The sequence below is a fragment of the Castor canadensis genome, chromosome 9 (genome assembly GCF_047511655.1).
Source record: "Castor canadensis chromosome 9, mCasCan1.hap1v2, whole genome shotgun sequence".
NCBI classification, from domain to species: domain Eukaryota; kingdom Metazoa; phylum Chordata; class Mammalia; order Rodentia; family Castoridae; genus Castor; species Castor canadensis.
In genome coordinates this window covers 116,847,056-116,868,113 of record NC_133394.1, presented here as the reverse complement: position 1 = coordinate 116,868,113, position 21,058 = coordinate 116,847,056, and the positions used below count along the sequence as shown (strand labels likewise).

General features: G+C 34.8%; 1 protein-coding gene across 4 annotated transcripts in view; it reads right to left on the bottom strand.

Annotated features, from left to right (window-relative positions):
• The window catches only part of Gabra4 (gamma-aminobutyric acid type A receptor subunit alpha4), a 74,906-nt gene that overhangs the window by 26,525 nt on the left and 27,323 nt on the right, over positions 1-21,058 (bottom strand). For 2 of the 4 annotated variants that reach the window (XM_074042318.1, XM_020155067.2), the window contains one exon: positions 18,791-19,050. The exons of 1 other annotated variant lie outside the window; for it this stretch is intronic. In XM_074042318.1, the coding sequence (XP_073898419.1) occupies positions 18,791-19,050 (260 nt within the window). Of the gene's footprint in view, positions 1-18,790; positions 19,051-21,058 lie in introns of those variants that run through there. One more of the 4 variants, XM_074042320.1, reaches the window with a different exon arrangement.

The following is a 21,058-nucleotide window of genomic DNA, read 5'->3' as shown; positions in this document are numbered from 1 at the left end:
GCTGGTCCATATTCATTCAGTTTACCCTGGAAGTTACTCCTGACTGGCTGATGGCTTACTGCCTTTCTTGTCTGAGGAGTTATCTGGCAACAGAAGCTTGGCTAGGGTAGGGGAGATGATTTGACTAGAAATGCAAGAGTTAGAAAAACACTGCATGAGCTCACTTATTCAACTAAAACAGCTGAATTCATAGATGCAGAAAATAGAAAGGTGGTTACCAGGTGGAACAGGAAGGGGAAAAAGTAGGGAAAATTGTTCAAGGGTACAAAGTTTAGTTATGTAGGATAAATTCTAAGGATCAAACAAGAGGAGTATGGCTAATGGTACTGTATTGTAGACTTGAAACTTGCTGATAATAGACTTGAAGTGTTCTCCTCACTGTGTGGAGAGATGGATATGATAATGAACTGATAAGCAATCAGTTCACTGTGCATATTATATCAGAATGTTACATTGTATACCCTAAATACATATGATTTCAATGAAAACATTATCCCTGAGTGAGCCTAATCAACAAGAGTTAAGAGTTAGTAAGTACCCCAACTTCTTCTTGTGCAGAGGGCCAGTTCTGAGTCTTGTTCCATACATACTGTGGAATGATCTCTAGCATGATGAGGACACAGTGGTAGCCTTGCTCATTAATGATTCTAGATTCCTTTTTTTCCTTTCCAACTCCTTTGCCTAACAGTGTTTCTTGGGATCACTCAAAAATAAACTGTTTGCAAACAAATTCTTACAACAGAGTCAGTTTGGGGGAAAACCCCAATTAAAACATCTGAACTTCAAGCAAGATGCCTTAATTAAGTTCTACCTTCTCAGTCTTTGCATATTTTCTTCTTGTTATCTTCCTTCCTCCATCTTCTTCGCCTCCCCCTTTTACATCTTCCAAGATAGAATGTAAACATTGTTCCCCCCTGAGAAGTTTAATCAGAATCTTCACCAGAATCCCCTCCACAGAAACTTCAACAAGTACTATATCTTCAGATAGCATCCTAATGCTTTTTCTAGTCTAGAATTTAGCATGCTTGTGGGAGCCCTCTTTCCAACTGTGAGTTTATTATGGCTATATGGTGTCTTACTCTTTTCCTTTCTTCATTAACAAACACAGTACCAAACACTAGAAAGTACTCAATAAAAATAAAGTGAATTAATAAATATCAAATAAATGATAAGTAAACTGTACTAAAATAGATCAACCGTGAATCAGTCCCTCATGAACACTCAAAACATCAAAAATGAGTTTCACACAATGGGTCTCAGGAGATACACAGTTAGCAAAGTATATTGCCCAAAGCAGCACATTTAAATCCACTTGAAACCAGTTGACAGTCATTTATTCTGTCCAGACTATACTTCCTGGGCTACTACAGTAGTTAATGGACTGTTTAATGAGTCAATCCTGGAATATTAACTGATAATCAGAATGAAATGCTTTTGCTCTCCTATTTCATACATCTGTCTGTTGGAAAGTATGATTAAGTGATTGATATTTAGCATGACAGAGTCACCTCCTGGATCAATCTCCAACTCCTAACTCCACTTACCACTCAGGAATGGCGTGAGATATCGACGTGGCTATCGGGAAGAAAAGCAATGGGAAATGTGAGTCTCTTCTTCAGACTGCTTGGAACAAGTAGCCAGTGGCTGCAAGAGCTTGTTTAACAAGACTTTTTTTTCCTCTCTTAATCATAGCTCTAAAGCTATCGTTTATTGAAAAGCTGATTTTCAAAGCACACACTAGAACAGCTTTTCTGTACAGCTGCAATGCTATTTAAATCTTCCATGAATATCTCCACAAACCCAAGAAATTATAAGCAGAAATACTGCTCTTAGAGAGGACATAGTAAAATAAAACCTTGTGGGAGAGAAATTCAGGAAGTGAAATCTAGTTCTTAATTTTAATACTGAAACTAAAAATTCAGACATATGACTTCCATTCCTCTGAGTTAGAAGAGCACTGGCAATCACTGTTTGGAAAGTCAGCCTTTAGGCACTTTCATGATTCACTGCTGGGCATTGGCAGTCTGTCCTGTATTCCTTAATAGGCCCTGGAAATGTGCTTATCCACATTTGCCTTGACCTTTTCTACTAAGATGAGGCTAGAAATGGGTAAGGATCAAGCATTGAAGGCAGTGCTCCAGAGATACCAAGCAGATCAATGTGAGGCAGCATCATCCCTGGAAAGAAAGAGCTGACGACTGAACCTAACCAAGTGTCTGCTCCACGGTCAACACAAGTCCTTGTCTGCAGCACTATTTTAGAAAAAAATTCCCAGGGGTCCATTGCTGATTCTGGTAACACTGATGTGATACTTTAACCTCATGCAACCACCATCTCATTCTCCTTTTGTTACCAACCGGTCGACTGCAACCCTTTAGGCTGCTTCATTAGCATTTTAAAATGTTGATACTTCTTAGATCTCATCAAAGTGGAAACTTTTAGATTCTAGCCAGCTATATTAAAACCTGCAGTTCCCGTCTTTAAGACATTCAATTTTAGTCAAATGACCAAACGAATGGAATTATGTTGAGCATGAGTCACTATTATAAATATTTTGGAGCCATTTACTTGCAGACTATTGATGAAAACAAGCTGACTACGTCTCTAAAAGGTCTCAGAAATCACTGACCAAAGAACAGGCATTATGAGAATTGTTTTGTGTCCTTCAAGTACTGTGTGTACCCCTATGGGTCATTGCCACTAACTCTTAGCTCCCAATATAATAGGGTCTCCAACCAGGGGCTAAGTAGATGCTTGCTAAATTATTGATTCATTACAAAAAAAGAAATGCCACAATATTCCATGGATTTGACAGGATTGTAGGACATAAATAAGAGAGCCACACAGCCTTAATTCTTAGCACAATGCCTGGCACAAATTAGACATTCAGCAAGTATTTGTTGAATGAATGGATAAATGAATATGTATAAGCCTGAGACCCCATGTTTTTGAAAGCACTGAAAGTTCTATACAAATGCCTTCAGTCACTGTTTGACCACAAAGCATGAGTAAAAAGCTCAGTAGGGTCAAATTTTTAAAAATTTATTACATATTCTAAAGCATTATGAAATTAGCAAATGAAAATTTAATGACATTTTCAGTTTTAGTTATACTGTGGAAGCCTGCTGGTCCCTTGGTTTCAAAATACTTTCCTAGCATACTAAAATCACAACTCTTTTTCTCATGTTGTTCTTTCCTTTGTTTCTGTAGGAAACAGTGACTTCCAGGCATCCAAGATGACACAACAGAGATTGCCAAATTGCATGCCACCCTGCAGTTGCCAAGGAGATAATGTATGTCATTCCTACAAATAACATGTTGCTCATGCCTGCAATTCTTTATCTAGCTTTTTAAGATATTTTTTGCCTGAACTGAATTCAGATAATGTTCACCATGAACTGATAGAAATATTCCTTTTTAAAAATTTTGTTTACCCCATTCCCCCAAGGCATTTGATAACATTACATACACTGTCTGTGGAAGTTCTGAGCATATTTTATATCAATTTTGGAACCAGTGATTCAGCAGTTTTCACTGGGGGAAAAAAAAGCATCCTGAATTCTGTCTGTCTGTGTTCTAAGTAAAGGTCCAATTAAATCCACACCTGGCACTAACATATTCCAGTTCAAATGGCCTACCACAAAAGCAGCTGCACTCAGTTGAATTTAAATGGGAAAGAGGGAAAGAAAAGGGGAAGGAAGGAAGGGAAAGGAAGAGGATGCAAAGAAGGGAAGAAGGCAGGAGGAAAGGAAGCAGGGAAACTCATATTTATTGAGCACCTGATTTAAGATCTTGGATGATATCATCCCACCAGCAAAATGAAAAGTTTATATCAAAACATGGGTATATTTGACTTGAGAGAAAGTGTTTACCAGTTAGCTAATGCTGCCTACCAAACCCTCCAAAAACAATGGGCTGAAGCAACAGCAACCATTTTGGTATCATCTTTCATGAATTTGGAGGTTGACTAGACTCAGATAAGGAGCTCTTACTCTGGGTCTCTCACATAATCTCAGTCAGAAGGACCAAGGCAAAAGTCACCCTAAAGACATCCTCAGTCATATGCCTGGCAGTTAACACTGGTACTGTCAGCTGGAATACCTTACAGCACACTCAGAGTAACACTAAGTAGATGGCTTTTATAAGGGGTCCTTTCACATAGCCCTCTTACAGCTGTATTCTTGTCAGCCTTACTTATATCACCAATTATCATAAATTAAGAGGCTAAAATTTTTACCTTCTTAGCACTTTTTAAAGTTGTTCTAGTAGGGAACTTAGATAAACCTAAACCATGAACCCCATCTAGCTGAACTGAAACAGCCATAAGACCTCAATTGAGCATACAATCTGTACTTTCACCATTAAAATAATCACATTTTTATCCTTTGTAAATCTATCAAACTATTATCATACATAAAGAGACCCTCATCCAGAAAATAGGATATTAATGACACGAAGAAAGAACACTGTGGAGTAAACACGATAATCAGATTGTGGTGAGCATTCAAAGTAGGGAGGGACATTATGGTGAGCTAGTGAAAAAGGAGCAACAAATTACGTCTCATTGCTTGCTGAGAGTTTATGATTGTGCTCATTCTACTGTGCTGCAGATTGGCCCAGAATAAACATACATAATGTTTTATTTCATGTAGCAATTTCTGAGATGAACAGCTCTACACTGAATAAGGCTGCATTACACAGTGCTAAATCAGGAACCATATCAAGTGGAACCATAATTCAAACAACAGTGCTCATTCCAGAATGTAACCTTGGATTGGTATTACTCTCTTTGTAAGTCCAGTATACATTCAAGCCAACAAATACATTCAAATCTTAGGATATCCTCCATAAAAGCAGCTGCATACAGTTACTTTACAAAATAAGTCATTACTGCTTTATAGAATAGACCTAAAAATGGAAGTGTACAATGCACAAGGCAGATTCTAGCAGAAAGAAGAAAGACATGTTCAAAATTTCTCTTCTCACTTTCATATTTTTCATCTCATCATACCTGTTTCTGCTTCAAGTTTTACTTTTCAAATCTTTTTTTCTCAATGAGGAAATCAGTCTAACAAAATCCCTGAGAATAAAGCAACAGTATTTTTCTTTCTGACATCACAGAACAGTTAATCTGTATCTTGTACAAACATTGCAACACAATAGAGATTTGAGGTCTTTCCTCCTTTAATCTCTCTCCTTATTTTTTTATATTTTCATGTGCTTTGGAACTTAAGAATTTCATGATGCTATAATTTCTAAAACTGTGAGTAGCTAGTTGTATGTAATGACTACAAAATGACTGGAAAGCAGTCAAAACATTGCAGATAATAACTATTGAACATTGTCTCAACTATTCTTAAATTATCTATTATTTGTAACTTTAATTATTAACCCCATTATAACATACCTATTGTAGTCATATATACTGAGATTACTACTTGGGGTTTAAGACTTTCACAAATTTTCAGTGTTGGAAAAAATAGTGTCTTTTTTATTTTTTTCCCTTGCTAAGGTAACTATTTGTCTAGACTAATGTTAAACTGGGTAGGCCAGGGGACAATACTCACAAAGGTGAGTACTTGTTGGCAAACAAAGACAAAGTCAACTTATTCATTCCACATTACTTGAAAAAATTTTTCAATTTTTTAGGAGTATGAGGATCATATAGAAAACTGTATTTGTCATTGAAAATGGTGACTTTTATGTCTTTCCATATTCTATCTCGAAGATACATTGACACACTTTTTTGCAAACATTTGTAGTAATGAGTTTCATAAAATAAATTTGACTATGCTACAATGGCTGTTACTCATTGCAAACGTGCAAAAATGAATGACTTATTGGATTTTGAAAGATGAATGTAATTCATCAAGAAACACTGTGGGAAAGTAAGTATAAAAGAAAAAGAAATTAAATATTGAAAGCTACTAAAGGAAGGATTCATTTGTTTTAATTAATGGAAAACAAACATGAGTCACTATATAAAAGTGTCATTCTATTTTTATGAATTGTTGGGGAATGCTAAAATACATTTCTCTCAGCAAATCAGGTCCCCATTGAGCATAATCTATTTCAGTCCCAGAATGTACTTTTGTTCTGTGTATAATAGGTAACCTCCTTGGTGCCATTTTTAAATCAGCCCGTTGGCAAACATTAGGCAGATAACATGTTAACATTTTTCAGGCTCAACGAAGGCTTTAGCAAAGTGGATTTCTTGCTTGCAGAAGCAGCTGATAGTGATCTGAGCACAAGGGAGAGTGCCTATTTCCCTTATGCTCAGCTCACTAATCTCAGAACCTATACAAACCTCTACTTCTTCAAGTCAAAATAAAATAAAATATAATAAAAGAACTCAGAAAACAATCCTATGGAAAGCAGTAAGATGCCCACAAAGGATTTGCTTTCATCATCCCCAGGCACACCAAGTAGAGGTCCAAGATTGTGCTATTTTCAGCTCAAACTTACATCTTTGTCTTAAAGAGAAATAAACAAACTAATAAACTTAAAAACATTAATTACTATCATCACTGAGATAATTTCTTATTAAATGCTTATCTTGTGGTCAAAAATAGGCATCAGATAAAGGAAACTGTAAGTCAAAGGTGGGCCTCATCTTTACTTCAAAAATCCATTGTCTACCTCTTTTTAACCATTTTGATCAGCAAAAATGGCATTTTCATTCAGTTCAACCTAATGAAAAATTGGCTTTTCTCAAAACAGATCATAGGCTTCTTTTTTCACGGAAAGAGCAACCTCCAATGGTCAAGTACCTTTGCCTTGCTGCTTATAAGTGCCTTCCCACCTTTTTTTTCCTAGCTAAGTATCTACTCAGAAAATAACTATGATGCTATTTTATGGTTATCAGGCTCTTGGTTACTCTCTGGGGAAGCACCCTGTAAGCTCCACAAAGACCTCCTTTTCTCACCTTCCAAGTAGGATGCCTTTATCAGAGCTTCTCCAATCAAACTAGCTCTCTCAAGAGTGTCTATTAGATCATTTCTTCATATAAAATCAGAAAATATGTACATGTGTTCTATGCAAAACTTGAACATCAGAGTTGAGCATGACTCTCCTTCTATCAAAATGTACTAGGAGACAGAGATGACTAAATTAATGGTCAAAGGCATAGCCAATAGGAGGGCAGGGATAGTACTTGCTTCATGTAAGAGATTTCCATAGAAACCAGGTGATTTGAGGGGTAAGAGAAGAGTTATGTAGACTTCCTTCAGTTATCCCAAAACCTTGTGTGGGCCTCAACAAGCAAAATAACATTGCTAGAATGAGTTTATGGGAGTTTTATAACCTAGGACTTTTCAGTTATTATCAGTATATGGCAGCGATCATATTGCATTCATTTTTTTCTCTCACTCACTAACTTAGTCAATAAATATTGAATACCAGGGTCTAGGCTAAATACTGGTCTTAAACTTCATAGTCTTCATAATTTTTTTAAATCTGTCTAATCAACTAATTACAATTGTTCATATGTGTTTATAGTTTGGTAAACAAGGGACAGTAATATATCTATTTTACACATAAAGTGTTGACTTTCTGCTCTTTGTACACATACAGTACTCATGATCCTTTGCCAATTCCTCTTTGGAAATGTTAATCCTCAAGTGCCAAAGACCTGGACAAAGAGAAAGTCAGATATGCTAAAATGTGGCTCCCTCTCCTTCCATACCTCCTTCCTTTGACTAATAGTTTATGGTATATTTTTCTTTGCTTTCAAAGGAAATTCTGATATCCACATTGAAGTAATAGGACTTAGGAAAACATTTTATGGAGACAAATAGAAAGCACCCTCACCACATCCCCTTCTTGAAGGCCCAGAAAACAGCTTTTTCTTTGACTATGGAGACTAAAATAATTTCAATCAGCCAAGAAAAGAGTAATTAAAAGAAAGCAAAAAAACAGTTTTCTTTAGTTAACCCACTACAGAAAAAGGGAAAGAGAGACACACAGAGAGAAAGAGACAGAAACAGAGAGAAGAAAAATTCAGTGTACTACACTATTTGAGTAATGTGACTAGGAGGAATAAAGAAATCCCCATGGTGGTCATAATCAATTTAAAGAACTCAAAGTAAAAAATACTGAAGCCAAATTCATGTGCTATAAACTGAGAAAGAACAGAGTCTTACAAAATAAGTAAGAGGCAGGTAAAAATTCAAGAACACTAAAATGGGTAGTAAAAGATGTTTAGGAAAGATGGGTTGTATAATTTGAGAAAAGAACCTGGGCAGGGTAAATATCTTACAGAATCAAAGATTACCAGAAAATATTAAAAACACATCTCATGCCATGTAATCTAAATGAAAAGTGCTCTTCTCTTAAGACTGATGGAAAATTGATCAAAATACATAATAATTCTCTTTTACTGAAGACGTTTTTCTTACATAATATTCTCTAATTCATTTAAGTGAAATGAAATAAGTCATACCCAAACCGATGTTTCTGAAAACTGCTAAATCATCTGAGGCTGAGCAAAAAGCTGGAAATTTAGTGATGTATATTATGTTGTGGGAAAATTAGCTCCTCAAAATAGCAAAGGGAAAATTGGCAGCTTAGTCAAATAAACCAGAAGGAATGAATAATTTTACTCAGTAGCTTAGAGACTAGAACTTGCTGGAAAATATCACTAAGCATTGAGGGAAGTTTGTTTAAGCAATTGTGTATTTTTGAGTTTGAATTTTCTCCATTCCAAAAAGAAGTGTTAGCCTGCTCACATTGCTGACATGGAGGGGAAAAAGTCAAATAAATAAAAATTTGAAACATCTTTTTAAAAAAACTTTTGAGAATAAAATTTCACCAATGGAAAAATGTGGTTCTTTTATATTATTTTCCCTAACAATGGCACCTGTACCTTGGTTACATGAAGAATAAAATTAATCAGTAAGCACCTGTGACATTCCTAGAAAATTTATCCCATATGTGCTGGACAAGTATTAGAATAAGTGGAGAAATTAAAGTGCCAATAAAATGCCAACAATCTGTAAATTACATGGCAATTCTAAAATGATCCTAAACTATTCCATAAATATCATATGCCAACTAATACTTATAGTAAGGAGTTGGCATATTTCCTTGCTACTCTTCATGTGCTATCAGTAAAATATACTTCAAACCGGTCCGTGTTCTCCTACCAGCCCCCACTCTCTACTACACTCAGACTGTTTCTTTATACTGTCCTTTGGCCCCTATAGGATATTTGTTCCTCAGAATCCTCTATCACTTAGTGCAAGATAAAGTCTATTAGGGGAAAACTTACCTCTTAAACATCTTTAAAATTTTTCCCACAACATTTATAATAGAGTTCCCTTGCCCATATATTGTAAATATATATTGTTAATTGGATATGTCAATGAATATAAAATAGGTTAATTCAAATAGAAATTAAGAGTAACATTTTCTAAAGTTTTTAAATGTTTAAAATTTTTTAATCTGGAAAAATTATGGATTGGTTAATCTGTAGTTTGCTAAAATGACCAGGCTAAATTATTTGATGGTTTTTAGCCTTGACTAAGTTCACATATATTTTATGCCAAGATAGAGATCAGGAGAGTATGTTAATTTTCTGTGACTTTGCTAAACTACTGGCTGAGGGATATGGCTTATTTATAAATGGGATAGAATTTTAAAGTATAGCTTATACTTTCAACAGTGTAAATTAAGATAACATTCAAAATTTGGAGATAGGGTGGGAGTAAGTATGTGCCGGGAGGCATGGCAGAGGTCAGCACTGGGGACAGTGGGTTATAATTGAACCACAGCAGACTGTAGTCATTTTTAAACATACATCTGGATGCAGGCTATCTGGATTTAAATTTTGGCTCTGATACTTAGCAGCTGTGTGACTTTGGGCAAATCACTTAGACCTTTTGGTGCTTCAATTTCCTCATCTATAAAAAGGATTGCTGTGAAGATTGTGAGTTAATATACATAAAATGCTTTAAATCCTCTACAGCACACGGTAAATACAACATTCGCTGATGCTTTTATTGCTGTTGGAGCAGCATGGACTTTTTTCTGCATGGGTGAAGATAAAATAACCTAAATATTTAATTTTATCTAACTTCAATGACTCCAGATACAACTACCCTCTCTCTAATCAGCTATTGATATACCCTGTGTAATAACGGAGGCATACATCAAAGAGTGTAAAGCCAACTTGCACAAGTTGAGAGAGTGGACAAATTTGTAGTGACACAGATTTTTACATTAGAAGGAATTAATATGTACACTTGCCATTTAACAGATGGAGAAATGGAAACTTAAGTATTGAGTTTGTGATCAAAGCTACACTGGAGAACTGAGAGTAGAGACAAAAGCCCTTAATACCAGCCTATAGTTATTTCTAGGTGAGAGGCAGCACCATGCTTCTAAAAGCATCTGGCTTTCTGATGCCAAACAGTCAAGGCTCAAATCTAAGTCTACCATTTACTATACATATGACCTAGACAACTTACCAAAATGTTTTACCAAGGCTCAGTTTTCTCAACCATAAAACTATGTACAACTCATCTCAAAGTTTGTCCTGAGGATTGGAGACAATACAATGTAAAGCAGTTAGCAGAATAGGAGGCACTCAATAAATGGTAATGGTGGTTATAAGCCGATGACTCTTTCTTCTCAAATTTTGAGAAGCCGATGACTCTTTCTTCTCAAATACACTTCACAAATTTGTAAATACAGAGTGCATGAAAATAAATGAGCAAACTTACTATTAGTCCAATAGGCATCATTTATATTTGAATCTTTACAGCATATACACACAACACACTGTGTTGCCATAGATTGATAAGTTGACATACTGACTCCTTCAGTAGTAGTTAATATATCCTGTCTTTCCCAGTCACCATTAAATTAATTACACTGCACCTCTGGAGAAGGAAATAGTCTATGTTTGATTACGATTCTAATCTTGCCATTGTTTTTCCATGTGACATTTTTGTCAATAATTACCAAAATATACATAATACTGCTTCAATAAGCTACAATAATGGACTGCTTTTTCCAGTTGTCAATTTGAATTGTATCCCTTAACTAGTCACTTTTTGTATTTGAAAGACTAATATGATGTCCCAACTCTCTCTGATATAACTCATTATCACTTTTACTTCTCGACAATGTTTTGCTCATTCATCAATATTTACCTTAACTTAACTGTAGAATGTCTATTTTCTACACTACCCTCATATCTATGGAGGTAATAGGCACAGTATTCCAGTATACTCATGCTCAATAGGTGTTCCATAAATGTATACAAAACTGTAACAGGATATAACTATATTCCAGAATACAGCTGAATATAGAGATCAGTATTTCAGCAGATCAAAGTAACATCAATATTTGAGAATAAGTTCACACTATTATAAGCATGTTTGAATTATTCTAAAACCAGCCCTTACGCCATACTTTTATATACTAAATAAAGCATTTACAAGATGACTATAGCCTTTCACTATCCTCAGTGCATAGAATTTGTCTTTAAATTCCTAGTTCCTTGCTTGGTGATTGGTGCATAATAGTTAGCTGGTAGTTGCTTGTTAACTGACTTGCTAAGATTTTTGCTCTTGTGCAGTTGCTTGTCATGTCTTGCATATAAAAAAATACAAAAGTTAACATAAAAACAGGATTGAAGATAAAACATAATTCTGATATTCTTGACACTTAAATCATACAGTTTAATACTTATGTAATTAAATGGTCACTCATTCATGGCCTATAGAGCATTACTAAACTACAGAACATTCTGTGCTTAAAAAGGTTTGAGTTTCAGGAGGTGCTCATTTGTATAAGATTTAAAGAATGCCATTAAACTTTTTTCCCAAACACACTGAATATCAAATCACAGTGCTGCTTCACACTCTTTTTCAAACTACTAAGAGATTTTAGTAAGTTAAGAAATAAAAAATAAGAACAAACAGAAAAATTAGACTTTTTTTTTTGCATGCTAGCTTAAACTATTTAAAGAACAACATTTCTAAGAGGAGTTCTGAGAATGACTGAAGTGAAAATCTGAAACTGACCTAGTTTGTATACCCATTAGAAATGGAATGAATCTTGTATATTCTCAAACTCTGGGAAATCAGGGCAATTAACATTTCACAGCCTCAGATATCCATAAAAGTGAAGTGACTAAAGTGATCAAAACACAGTAAACTACTCTTTCCTTATGCTATCCTACAGCTGCATGTATAGATTTGCCAAGGTTGTTTTGCCTTTTCTGTGTCCTTTTCAGTTCTCTGTTGCTGCCCACAAGTTAACTCCAACTGTTTATTGACAGGTATGTCTCAGATTTGATCACTGTACAATGTGTACATGAACTGAAACATGCTGCACCACATAAATATGTACATTTGTCATGTATCAATAAAAACAAGGAAAAAGTCAAGAATGCTAAGAATTCTTCTGTCCTAAAAGTTCACTTGCTGTAACTCACTTCTTACATCTGCCTCATGTTCACAATTATTTCCAATAAAAACTAAATTTATATAAGAGACATATTTTTGAAAATTGGTGGTAAATATGTTGTTTGGAGAGGTGCTACATTTCCTATTTTGTGATCTCTTAGATCATAATCAATAAATAGACAACTCTAACTATTAAACACTATATTATGTGCTACCTGGGAAAATAAAATGAAACCATAATCCATTTATTACAAGCTACCTAGGTAAATACAGTAATCACATATGAAACAATTTAGGCAAAAGACCACAGAATATTACAAAGTGATAAATTAGGTCATAGATATTTTAAATGGTGGAGATTATTAAGGAAACTAAGGATACTAACAATCATGATTACAGGGTGCTAAGTACTAATTTAGTCTTTCTAGTAGGTTCCATCATTGCCCCCACATTGTAGATGTGGACCTTTGAGACCATGTCCTTGAGACTCTGGAGCCGACTCAGAATGGACCCATTTGGGAAATAAGAGTAGAGTTTGACTCATAAGATTGGATAGTTAAAAAAAAAGATTATCATGATTGCACTTGAATTATTGAATCCAAGATGTACCTTGAATTGTTTATATATTCTTTTATTTATATCATTTTAGGCCTTAAGCAGAGAAAATACCTCTTTAATTTTGCAAATAGCTTTGTAAGAACCTATGAACACTTTAAAATTGAAAAGCCCAAGCAGAATAGCTATGGTCAAAAAGAAAATAAAAAGAAAAAATAAATTAGGTAAATGGAAAAAGAAATATAGACAGTGGATAAATATGCAATATTTAATAATTTAATATATGGCAAACTTGCAATTTGATAAATGAAAGCCATCATTATTGTGGTAAAGGAGAAACTCTCCTGCTATGGAAATCTCCACCTACCTAAACTTAAACTAATTAGCTTCTTCATCAAATGTGCTCATTTCTCTTTCCTATCCTAGTGAATGATACCAACACCATTCATTTCATTCTCCATGTCCTTCACCCAATGTATCTAATCAGTAACTAAGGATTGAGGCTTAAAATCATAAAGCACATTACTCTAGCCTTGCTACATACCAGATAGGTGACCTTGGGCAGATTACATGATCTCTAGCTAACAAATTCCTCATTGGTAAAACATAGATTAAATATAGGACATGTATTATAAATCATTAGAATTAAATTAGGGATGATATGCCTGTAAAAGTTTCTGTTATTGTCACACAGTAAGTATTCAGAATACTGTACTATTATTAATTATTCATAGAAATATGAGCAAAAGTCTATATTGGACTGATCATTATTAATCTATATGCATACCTATCCATACATATACCTTAGGTATATGTATACATATATCTACCTCCCACATCCTGATATCTATTATTTATATAGATATCATAAATAAAATGATAAAAATCATTTAAGAAAACAAGCACTCCATACAAACACAACAGAATTAATTTCAACATTAGATTTACCATTTTTAGCTGTATTATCATGAACAGATCATGTAACACCTGCAAGTCTCAGTTCCTTCATGTGCAAATAGTTATTGTGAGCTTGCAATTAAGTCACCTATGTAAAGTACATCACATAATACATTATACAAAGTAAGAGTTCAATTAATAAGGAGCTATTCTCATATCTCTGTTTTCATAAGATACAGTATGCATACATTAGTGCATACTTTGTGGCTGAAAAGGACTAAATAATAGCCAAGTGATTTTTTTAAATACAATTTTTGTTAAGAGAGCTTTCTTTTTTAAAATTCTATAGTTACTCATTTTTCAAATCATTCGATTCATCCAAAATAGTATGCACCTTTATGTAGATACATTAAAAAGTAGTAAGCATATGGAATGAAGAACCATAAGAAGTAGCTCATATCAAGTATTAGGACAGAGTCAAAGGCAAAATTAAAGTAATGATGAACAGAAACATAATAACTGCTTTGGCTCCTCCTGAGATATCCAAAGATACACTCAACCTATGGATAGCTACCCTTGCATCCTGCCAAGTGGACCTTCTCCTTGTTTCATGAATATTCCATAAACCATATGTTTTCCAATCCCCAAAGAATAGAAGTGGTTATCATGAGCTTCTGCCAGGCCATTAACAGTCCATAGGTCACATATGGCGACAATGAATCAAGCCACTAATGAGTTTCCCAAAGGACTACTGAACTACTAAATGTCATTAAACTCTAAACTCCATTTCAAATTAGAGACTCAAATACACTTTAAGAAAAGGCAACATCATTCAGAAAAGTAAATAGTGGCATATACTGGAATACTTATTTGCGTAAGCAAATTTCAGCTGTCTAATTAGAATCTCTACTGAAACTCCAAACCTTAGCAGATTCTTAGAATATTTCATGTTAGTAATAAGTTGTAACATTTTGGTTTTAACTCTCTGCTTCTTGATTTCTTTCTCCCTATTTATCTATCTCCCCACTTGTCTCCCATTTAATGTGCTCCTAACTTCACAGTTGAACTTGCTGTAACTGACACTCTGAGCCAGCTATATTCTGGCAAAGGAGGTGGACATAGAAAGGTTGACATCAGTAGCTCACACCTGTAATCCTAGCAATTTGGGAAGCTGAGATTGGGAAATTCGAGGCCAGTTGGAGCAAACAGTTTGCAAGATCCCATCAGCTGGATGCCATGGTGGGGGTGTGGTGGCACACACCTGTCATCCCAGCTACTGTGGGAAGTTTAAAATAAGAGGATCATAGTTCAAGCTAGCCTGGGCAGAAAGAAACACTCTATCTTGAGAAAACAGAGAAAAAGGGCTGAAGAGCTGGCTCAAGTGGTAAAGCACCTGTCTAGTAAGAGCACAGCTCTGAGTTCAAACCTCAATGCAACTAAACAAGAAGAAGAAGTTGGGTGGGACAACCCATTGATCACTGTCCTTAGAACATCAATATGTAAGCTATTACACATACACAGTCCCTCAGTGCATATCTTGACTAGTTTTATTTTAGTCATTCCCAATGCTGACATGGTGTAACTCTTCACACTTCACAAACACATTTCATCTTCTAGACCTTCGATACGTTATGTGCACACAGCCTGTGCACTGCGCTCAAAGAGAAATCACTGCATCTAAATGACTTAACAATCAGAATGGGTTATGCCAAGCATTTCCTGTGACAGCAATTGCCATAGTCAAGAGATATGTTTCAGGGAGAAAATGGAAGGTTATTGGTTATCTTTCTATCTTTGGAATTCTGCAAAATGATTTTATTTTGAGTAAGACATTTCTAATATTTCTTCATTGTACAAGTACAGTAAGTTTCATTAGTTTGCAAAAATATAAAGAACTACATCAATACATTAAAAGCAATTTTTTCTTTTTCTTTATTATCACTATCATCATTATTATTAATTATTAATTATTTTGGCAGTATGTTGGGCTTAAACTCATAGGCTTACAAGTGCACTAGACAAGTGTTCCATGCCTTAACCCATCCCTCCTTCTTTTTCTTTTTTTTTTTTTGAGACATGATCTCACATGTAGCCCATCCTTCCTCTTCAGTCTCCCAAGCAGCTGATATTACAGGTAGTACAGGTGTACACCACTGTGCCTGGCACTAAACAGAGATTTACACAAGTTTATATAAAATACATTTCCAAACCTACAGTCTTTAGAATGAGCAATCTTGGAGTTGGACTGAGTTCATAGCTACATGGATCAGTCAGTATATTTTCTAATTTCAATGTTACTAGAAAAATCTCAATTTGAAATATATTATTTTAAATCTTAATTTAACCACTAGTGATATAAAAAGAGGACATATAATTTCCAGAGTATACTGGGAAAGGAAAACTTTAACAATAAAAATACAATGGCAAAGTTAATATTAAGAAAAATTATAAGGGGTTGGGGGCATATATCAAGTGGTAGAACTTATGCCTATTAAGCATAAGACTCTGGATTCAGTCCCCAGTACAACAGAAACAAAAAGAAGGAGGAAAACTATTAAAATCAGGGCTGTGGTGTAGATCAGTGGTAGAGTAATTATACAGCATGTGCTAGGCCCTGGGTTTGAGTCTCAATACCTAAAAAAATAAAAAAGGAAAAGAAAACAATGAAATCAAATCAAATTCAAAGACATTAAAGGGGAGAGAGAATTAAAATCCATTTTATGATTAAATGCATAGACTGATATGGATATAGTACAGTTGTGAAACTTTAAATGTTGAATGTCATAGCACCAAAATGTATAAAACAAAAATATTTCATGTATTTTAGTATTTTAATAATCTGAACACTAGAAATACCTTATTAAAATGGCAAAATAATGTTTCAAGAACATCGATTATAATAACTAAAAATTAACATTTTTCAATTGCCATTTATAATCTTTTGGCATAACTTAGGTCACAATGAGACTACCTGTAACATGTAAGTCAGTATAGGTAATATTTCAGAACACATCCGATGAAATTAAAAATTTACAATAGAGTTAAATAAATGAAAAAATTCCACTTGGAAATTTTAATATTATCTTCAAATAATTCTTAATAATTATGATAATATTGTATATCAAAATGATGAATCATGGCCAGAGTTATATGCAAAAGAAATCTCACTGCAATAAAAGAAACTTATTATTAAATAAGAAACAGTGAAAATAAATTAGTACAAAGTAAACTCAAGAAACTAGAATAAAAGTAACCTCCACAAAAAAGGAATTAAAATAAAATCATGAGTCAATAATCAAAAAAGAAAAGCAAGTCCAAAATTTGATGTTTTTAAAGAAGCCATAAATAGAATTCTTTGATCAAAGCTTCAATACAAAAACAAAATAGAACAGCCATAAAAAGCAGAAGAAGGCTTAGGTTTACCAAGGAGAATGGGGACGAGAATGAAATTATATACTCAGTATTTTTTTAAACTGAAAATAGTTTGCAAAATGCATTCTGATGATTTAGAAAATCTTGATGAAACGAATTCAATTCAAAGGAACTACAGTAGTTTATGAGTAGCTTGCCTTAAACTTACTTAATGGAAAGACATTCATTTTCCTATCTACTCACAGGCCATTCTAACAGATCTGTCAGCACCCACAGCCCTTTTGGAAGGGAGATATAAACTGTAAGACTCTGGCCAGGTCATTCCTGTCAAGGTACACACCTAACCACATTTGTTCAACTGTTGTCTCTGAGAAATGAGCCTTCTTACCCTGCTCCCCACTTCCTGACCCCTTTAGTGCTGTCCCATTATTACGGCACTATCCTTATCTAATATACTACTTATTTTATTATTTACATTTTTTAAGTAGTCTGCATTCCCTCCCTCCTGGACAAATAAATGCAAACTCCATACTGCAGGATACATGTTGGGTATTTTAAACACATTATTGATTCTTAGACTATACATAGAGTCTTGCCCATAGCTGGCAATAAGTTAGTGAATGAATGAAGAAGGAACTGAGCTGTCATTTGTAAAAAGCTAAGTTGATGATTTCTATCACACTTGGATTTGTGTATATACAGGATAAAGGAGTTTTATACTATGATTTGTAGCATCTACAGGAGGAGGGAGAAAAAGAAGAATGAAAAGAGAAAGGCCACCTGTCTAATTTCCTTATTTCCATGAAGATCTTGATCATTTATACAATTAAGAGTCCATGTGGGAAAAGATACTTCATTTGTTTAATCACAGAATCTCTGATAAGCCAAATGTAAACTACAGTAGTTCTTATTAAGCTTTTTACATTCTCTTAAATATGTCTCCTTACAGCAAGAATTCTCAATCTTGGATGCACATCAATTAAAATTATGGGTGTTCTTGTTTGCTGGTTTTCTTCTCTTCTTTAATGCAATGGAACAGGTCACATCCAATCCCATGGAATTGTTCTAATTGAAGCCACATTAAGAACCATCACTTTGAGCTGGGGATGCTGCTCAAGTGGTAGAGCACTTGCCTAGCATTCACAGTGTCCTGGAGTCTATCACCAAGACCACAAGAAAAAAAATCACTTCTCTGCTTTGTTCAATGTACTCCACTAAACCCCTTTCCAACCCACTCGACTACACTCACAGATTCCCCTTAATGGTATAAACAAACTTGCCACTTTCTGTGAAAAAGTTTATATTTTGAAAGAAACTTTCCAACCAACAACAAAAAACCAATTTTATCTATATCTAGTTCATTAAGAGCAATTTAATTTTTAAGCTAGTCGCCACTATTTCAAAATTTGAACTCCTAAATGTCTTTTTTTATATTTTCCTGGACTCTTATTTAGAGATTGTCACTGATATTTCCAAGTTCTACTTTTCCTCTAGCAACACAAATTTGACCAAGAAGCTAAAAATGATAGACTGAAGATGATTAAGTCAAATACCTGCAGAGTTGTTTCAGGATGCTTTTCTCTAAGCACTGGAGCAGCTGGAGTTTCCAGAAGAGGTTTTGATGTCTTCTTTTTGGCTTTTTCTATTTGGATGTTGGTGAAATAGTTGACAGCAGCAAACTCAATAAGGGCCGAAAATACAAAAGCAAAGCAGACAGCTATAAACCAATCCATGGCAGTAGCATAGGACACTTTGGGCAAAGAATGGCGGGCGCTGATGCTCAGTGTGGTCATAGTGAGTACGGTGGTTATCCCTTTAGGGCAAAAGAGCAAAGACACAGAATATCCTTCTTTTATCTCTATGCAAAAACAAACAAATAAACCCCAAAGAGTTAGGTGGGGTGAGGTTAACATAGGTTCCAATAACTCAAACAAAACCATCTTTGATAGAAGATTTGAATCCTAGTGGTTGATACATTCAATTTTTGGCTCTTATAGTTGTTGGCTCAATGTTGCATGGATTATATTTGGAAGATTCATTGGGGTTTCATTCCTACGTACTGGGTTTGCTGTAAAAGTGAAAAGTATGTAAAGGTCATAGCATATATAGTGAATCAATACCAGAATCTAAGCCAATGTACCTAAGGAATTAGTACATACACTTAGCAGGAAGAATGATTCACTGATGCAGTGACTCTCAACAAAAAGAACCCTCAACCAGGAGAAGATGGGAACATTGGCTTCCTAAACTGGAGCACCAGAATTTCCTGGGTAATCATGGCCCACTGCCACTAAGAATTACTGCCAGCAAAAGCACATCTTATATATGTCCTTATTTTTAACAGAATATTATCTACTGAATCAAAATAATAAATATACTAGAAGTTCATAATACTAATTTACTAAAACAATCAAAGTATATTCCTGGACAAATAGACTTCTAGAACAATTTGGGTTCTACAATATGGGTGTGAACCACCCATCAGTTTATAGCTGACAGGGAAATATTTGCAGTAAGAATAGAGGTACTTCTCGTCAATCAAGAGACTTCTGAAGTACTACTTCCAGGAAAACTTGTTCTACAGCTTATAGACAATGTCAGCCTCCATTCTCAGTAGAAAAATTCCACTTACCAGCCAGGCATGGTAGTACACACTGTAATCCCAGTACTCAGGAAGTGGTGGCAGAAGAATTGTGAGTTTGAGACCAGCCTGAACTACATAGTGAGCTCAATGTCAAGCTAAGCTACAAAACCCTGTCTCAAAGAAATGAGAGAGAGAAAGAGAGAGAGAGGGAAAGAGAGAGATAGAAGAAAGTTTTCACTTGCCACTGGAGCTACAGAACAATGCGTTATTTGATGATGCAAATATTTGTATAATTATCTCCTTTTCCATATGTCTGTCTACCTAATACATATTACCTAGTGAAGCCTCAAAATCCCTAGGAGGACTTACTTACTTACTATATCCATTCTACATAACACCTCGGATAGGCCCTGATGTTGAGACATCAGGTGTCTGAAGATGATGATGGTGGTGGTGGTGGTGGTGGTGATTATGGTGGTAGTGATGATGATGACCATAACAACGATGAAGGCATCTAAACTATATTTTCCAATTCACCACAATCCCCAGCTAGAAGGCAAATAATGCATGTTCAACCAAAGAGATAGTGCACCCATACAACAATTTTGATTTGTGGTTAATAATACTGGATCCTCAACTTAGAATTTAATTATATTCTTCCTTGTGCTATTCCCTTTCTGTCCCACGTATGTAAACCTTGTTTCCACCTTGATTTGAGTAGAGTCTCCTCAAAGGCAAACACGTTGAGTACTGCTTCAGGGATTACAATTAATATTTAATTGCTAAATGTACAGAAAACAAAACCCAGTTTTCCACTCCCTGAACAATCTTTTTCTCTAATTCCAGTTGCAGTTCCCTCTAAATCACTGATGCTTAAATCATGGAAAAATTGAAGTCTGTGTAGTGCACAAGCTATAGGGCTTTAAAAAACACTCTATAAACCATACAGAGGAAAAATTGAGGTTTGATTGTGTTCCCTCATAAAAACATATTATGATTTTTAGCAGTTTATTAGCCAAAAGTACACTTTAAAATAAGTTTATACATTTAAGTATATATATCTTAATAAAATGCAACTTGATGAATTTGCTGGAGTTTGTTTCAGAAAGAGGCTTTGGAACAATTAGGCATCCATTTTAAATGTCAGGGGAAAAAAGGCACTATTCTCACATTGGCTGTGAGATAGATGAGTAAATCCTAAAATAACTGAAAAACTTTAGCTGCAAAATTTAGGACT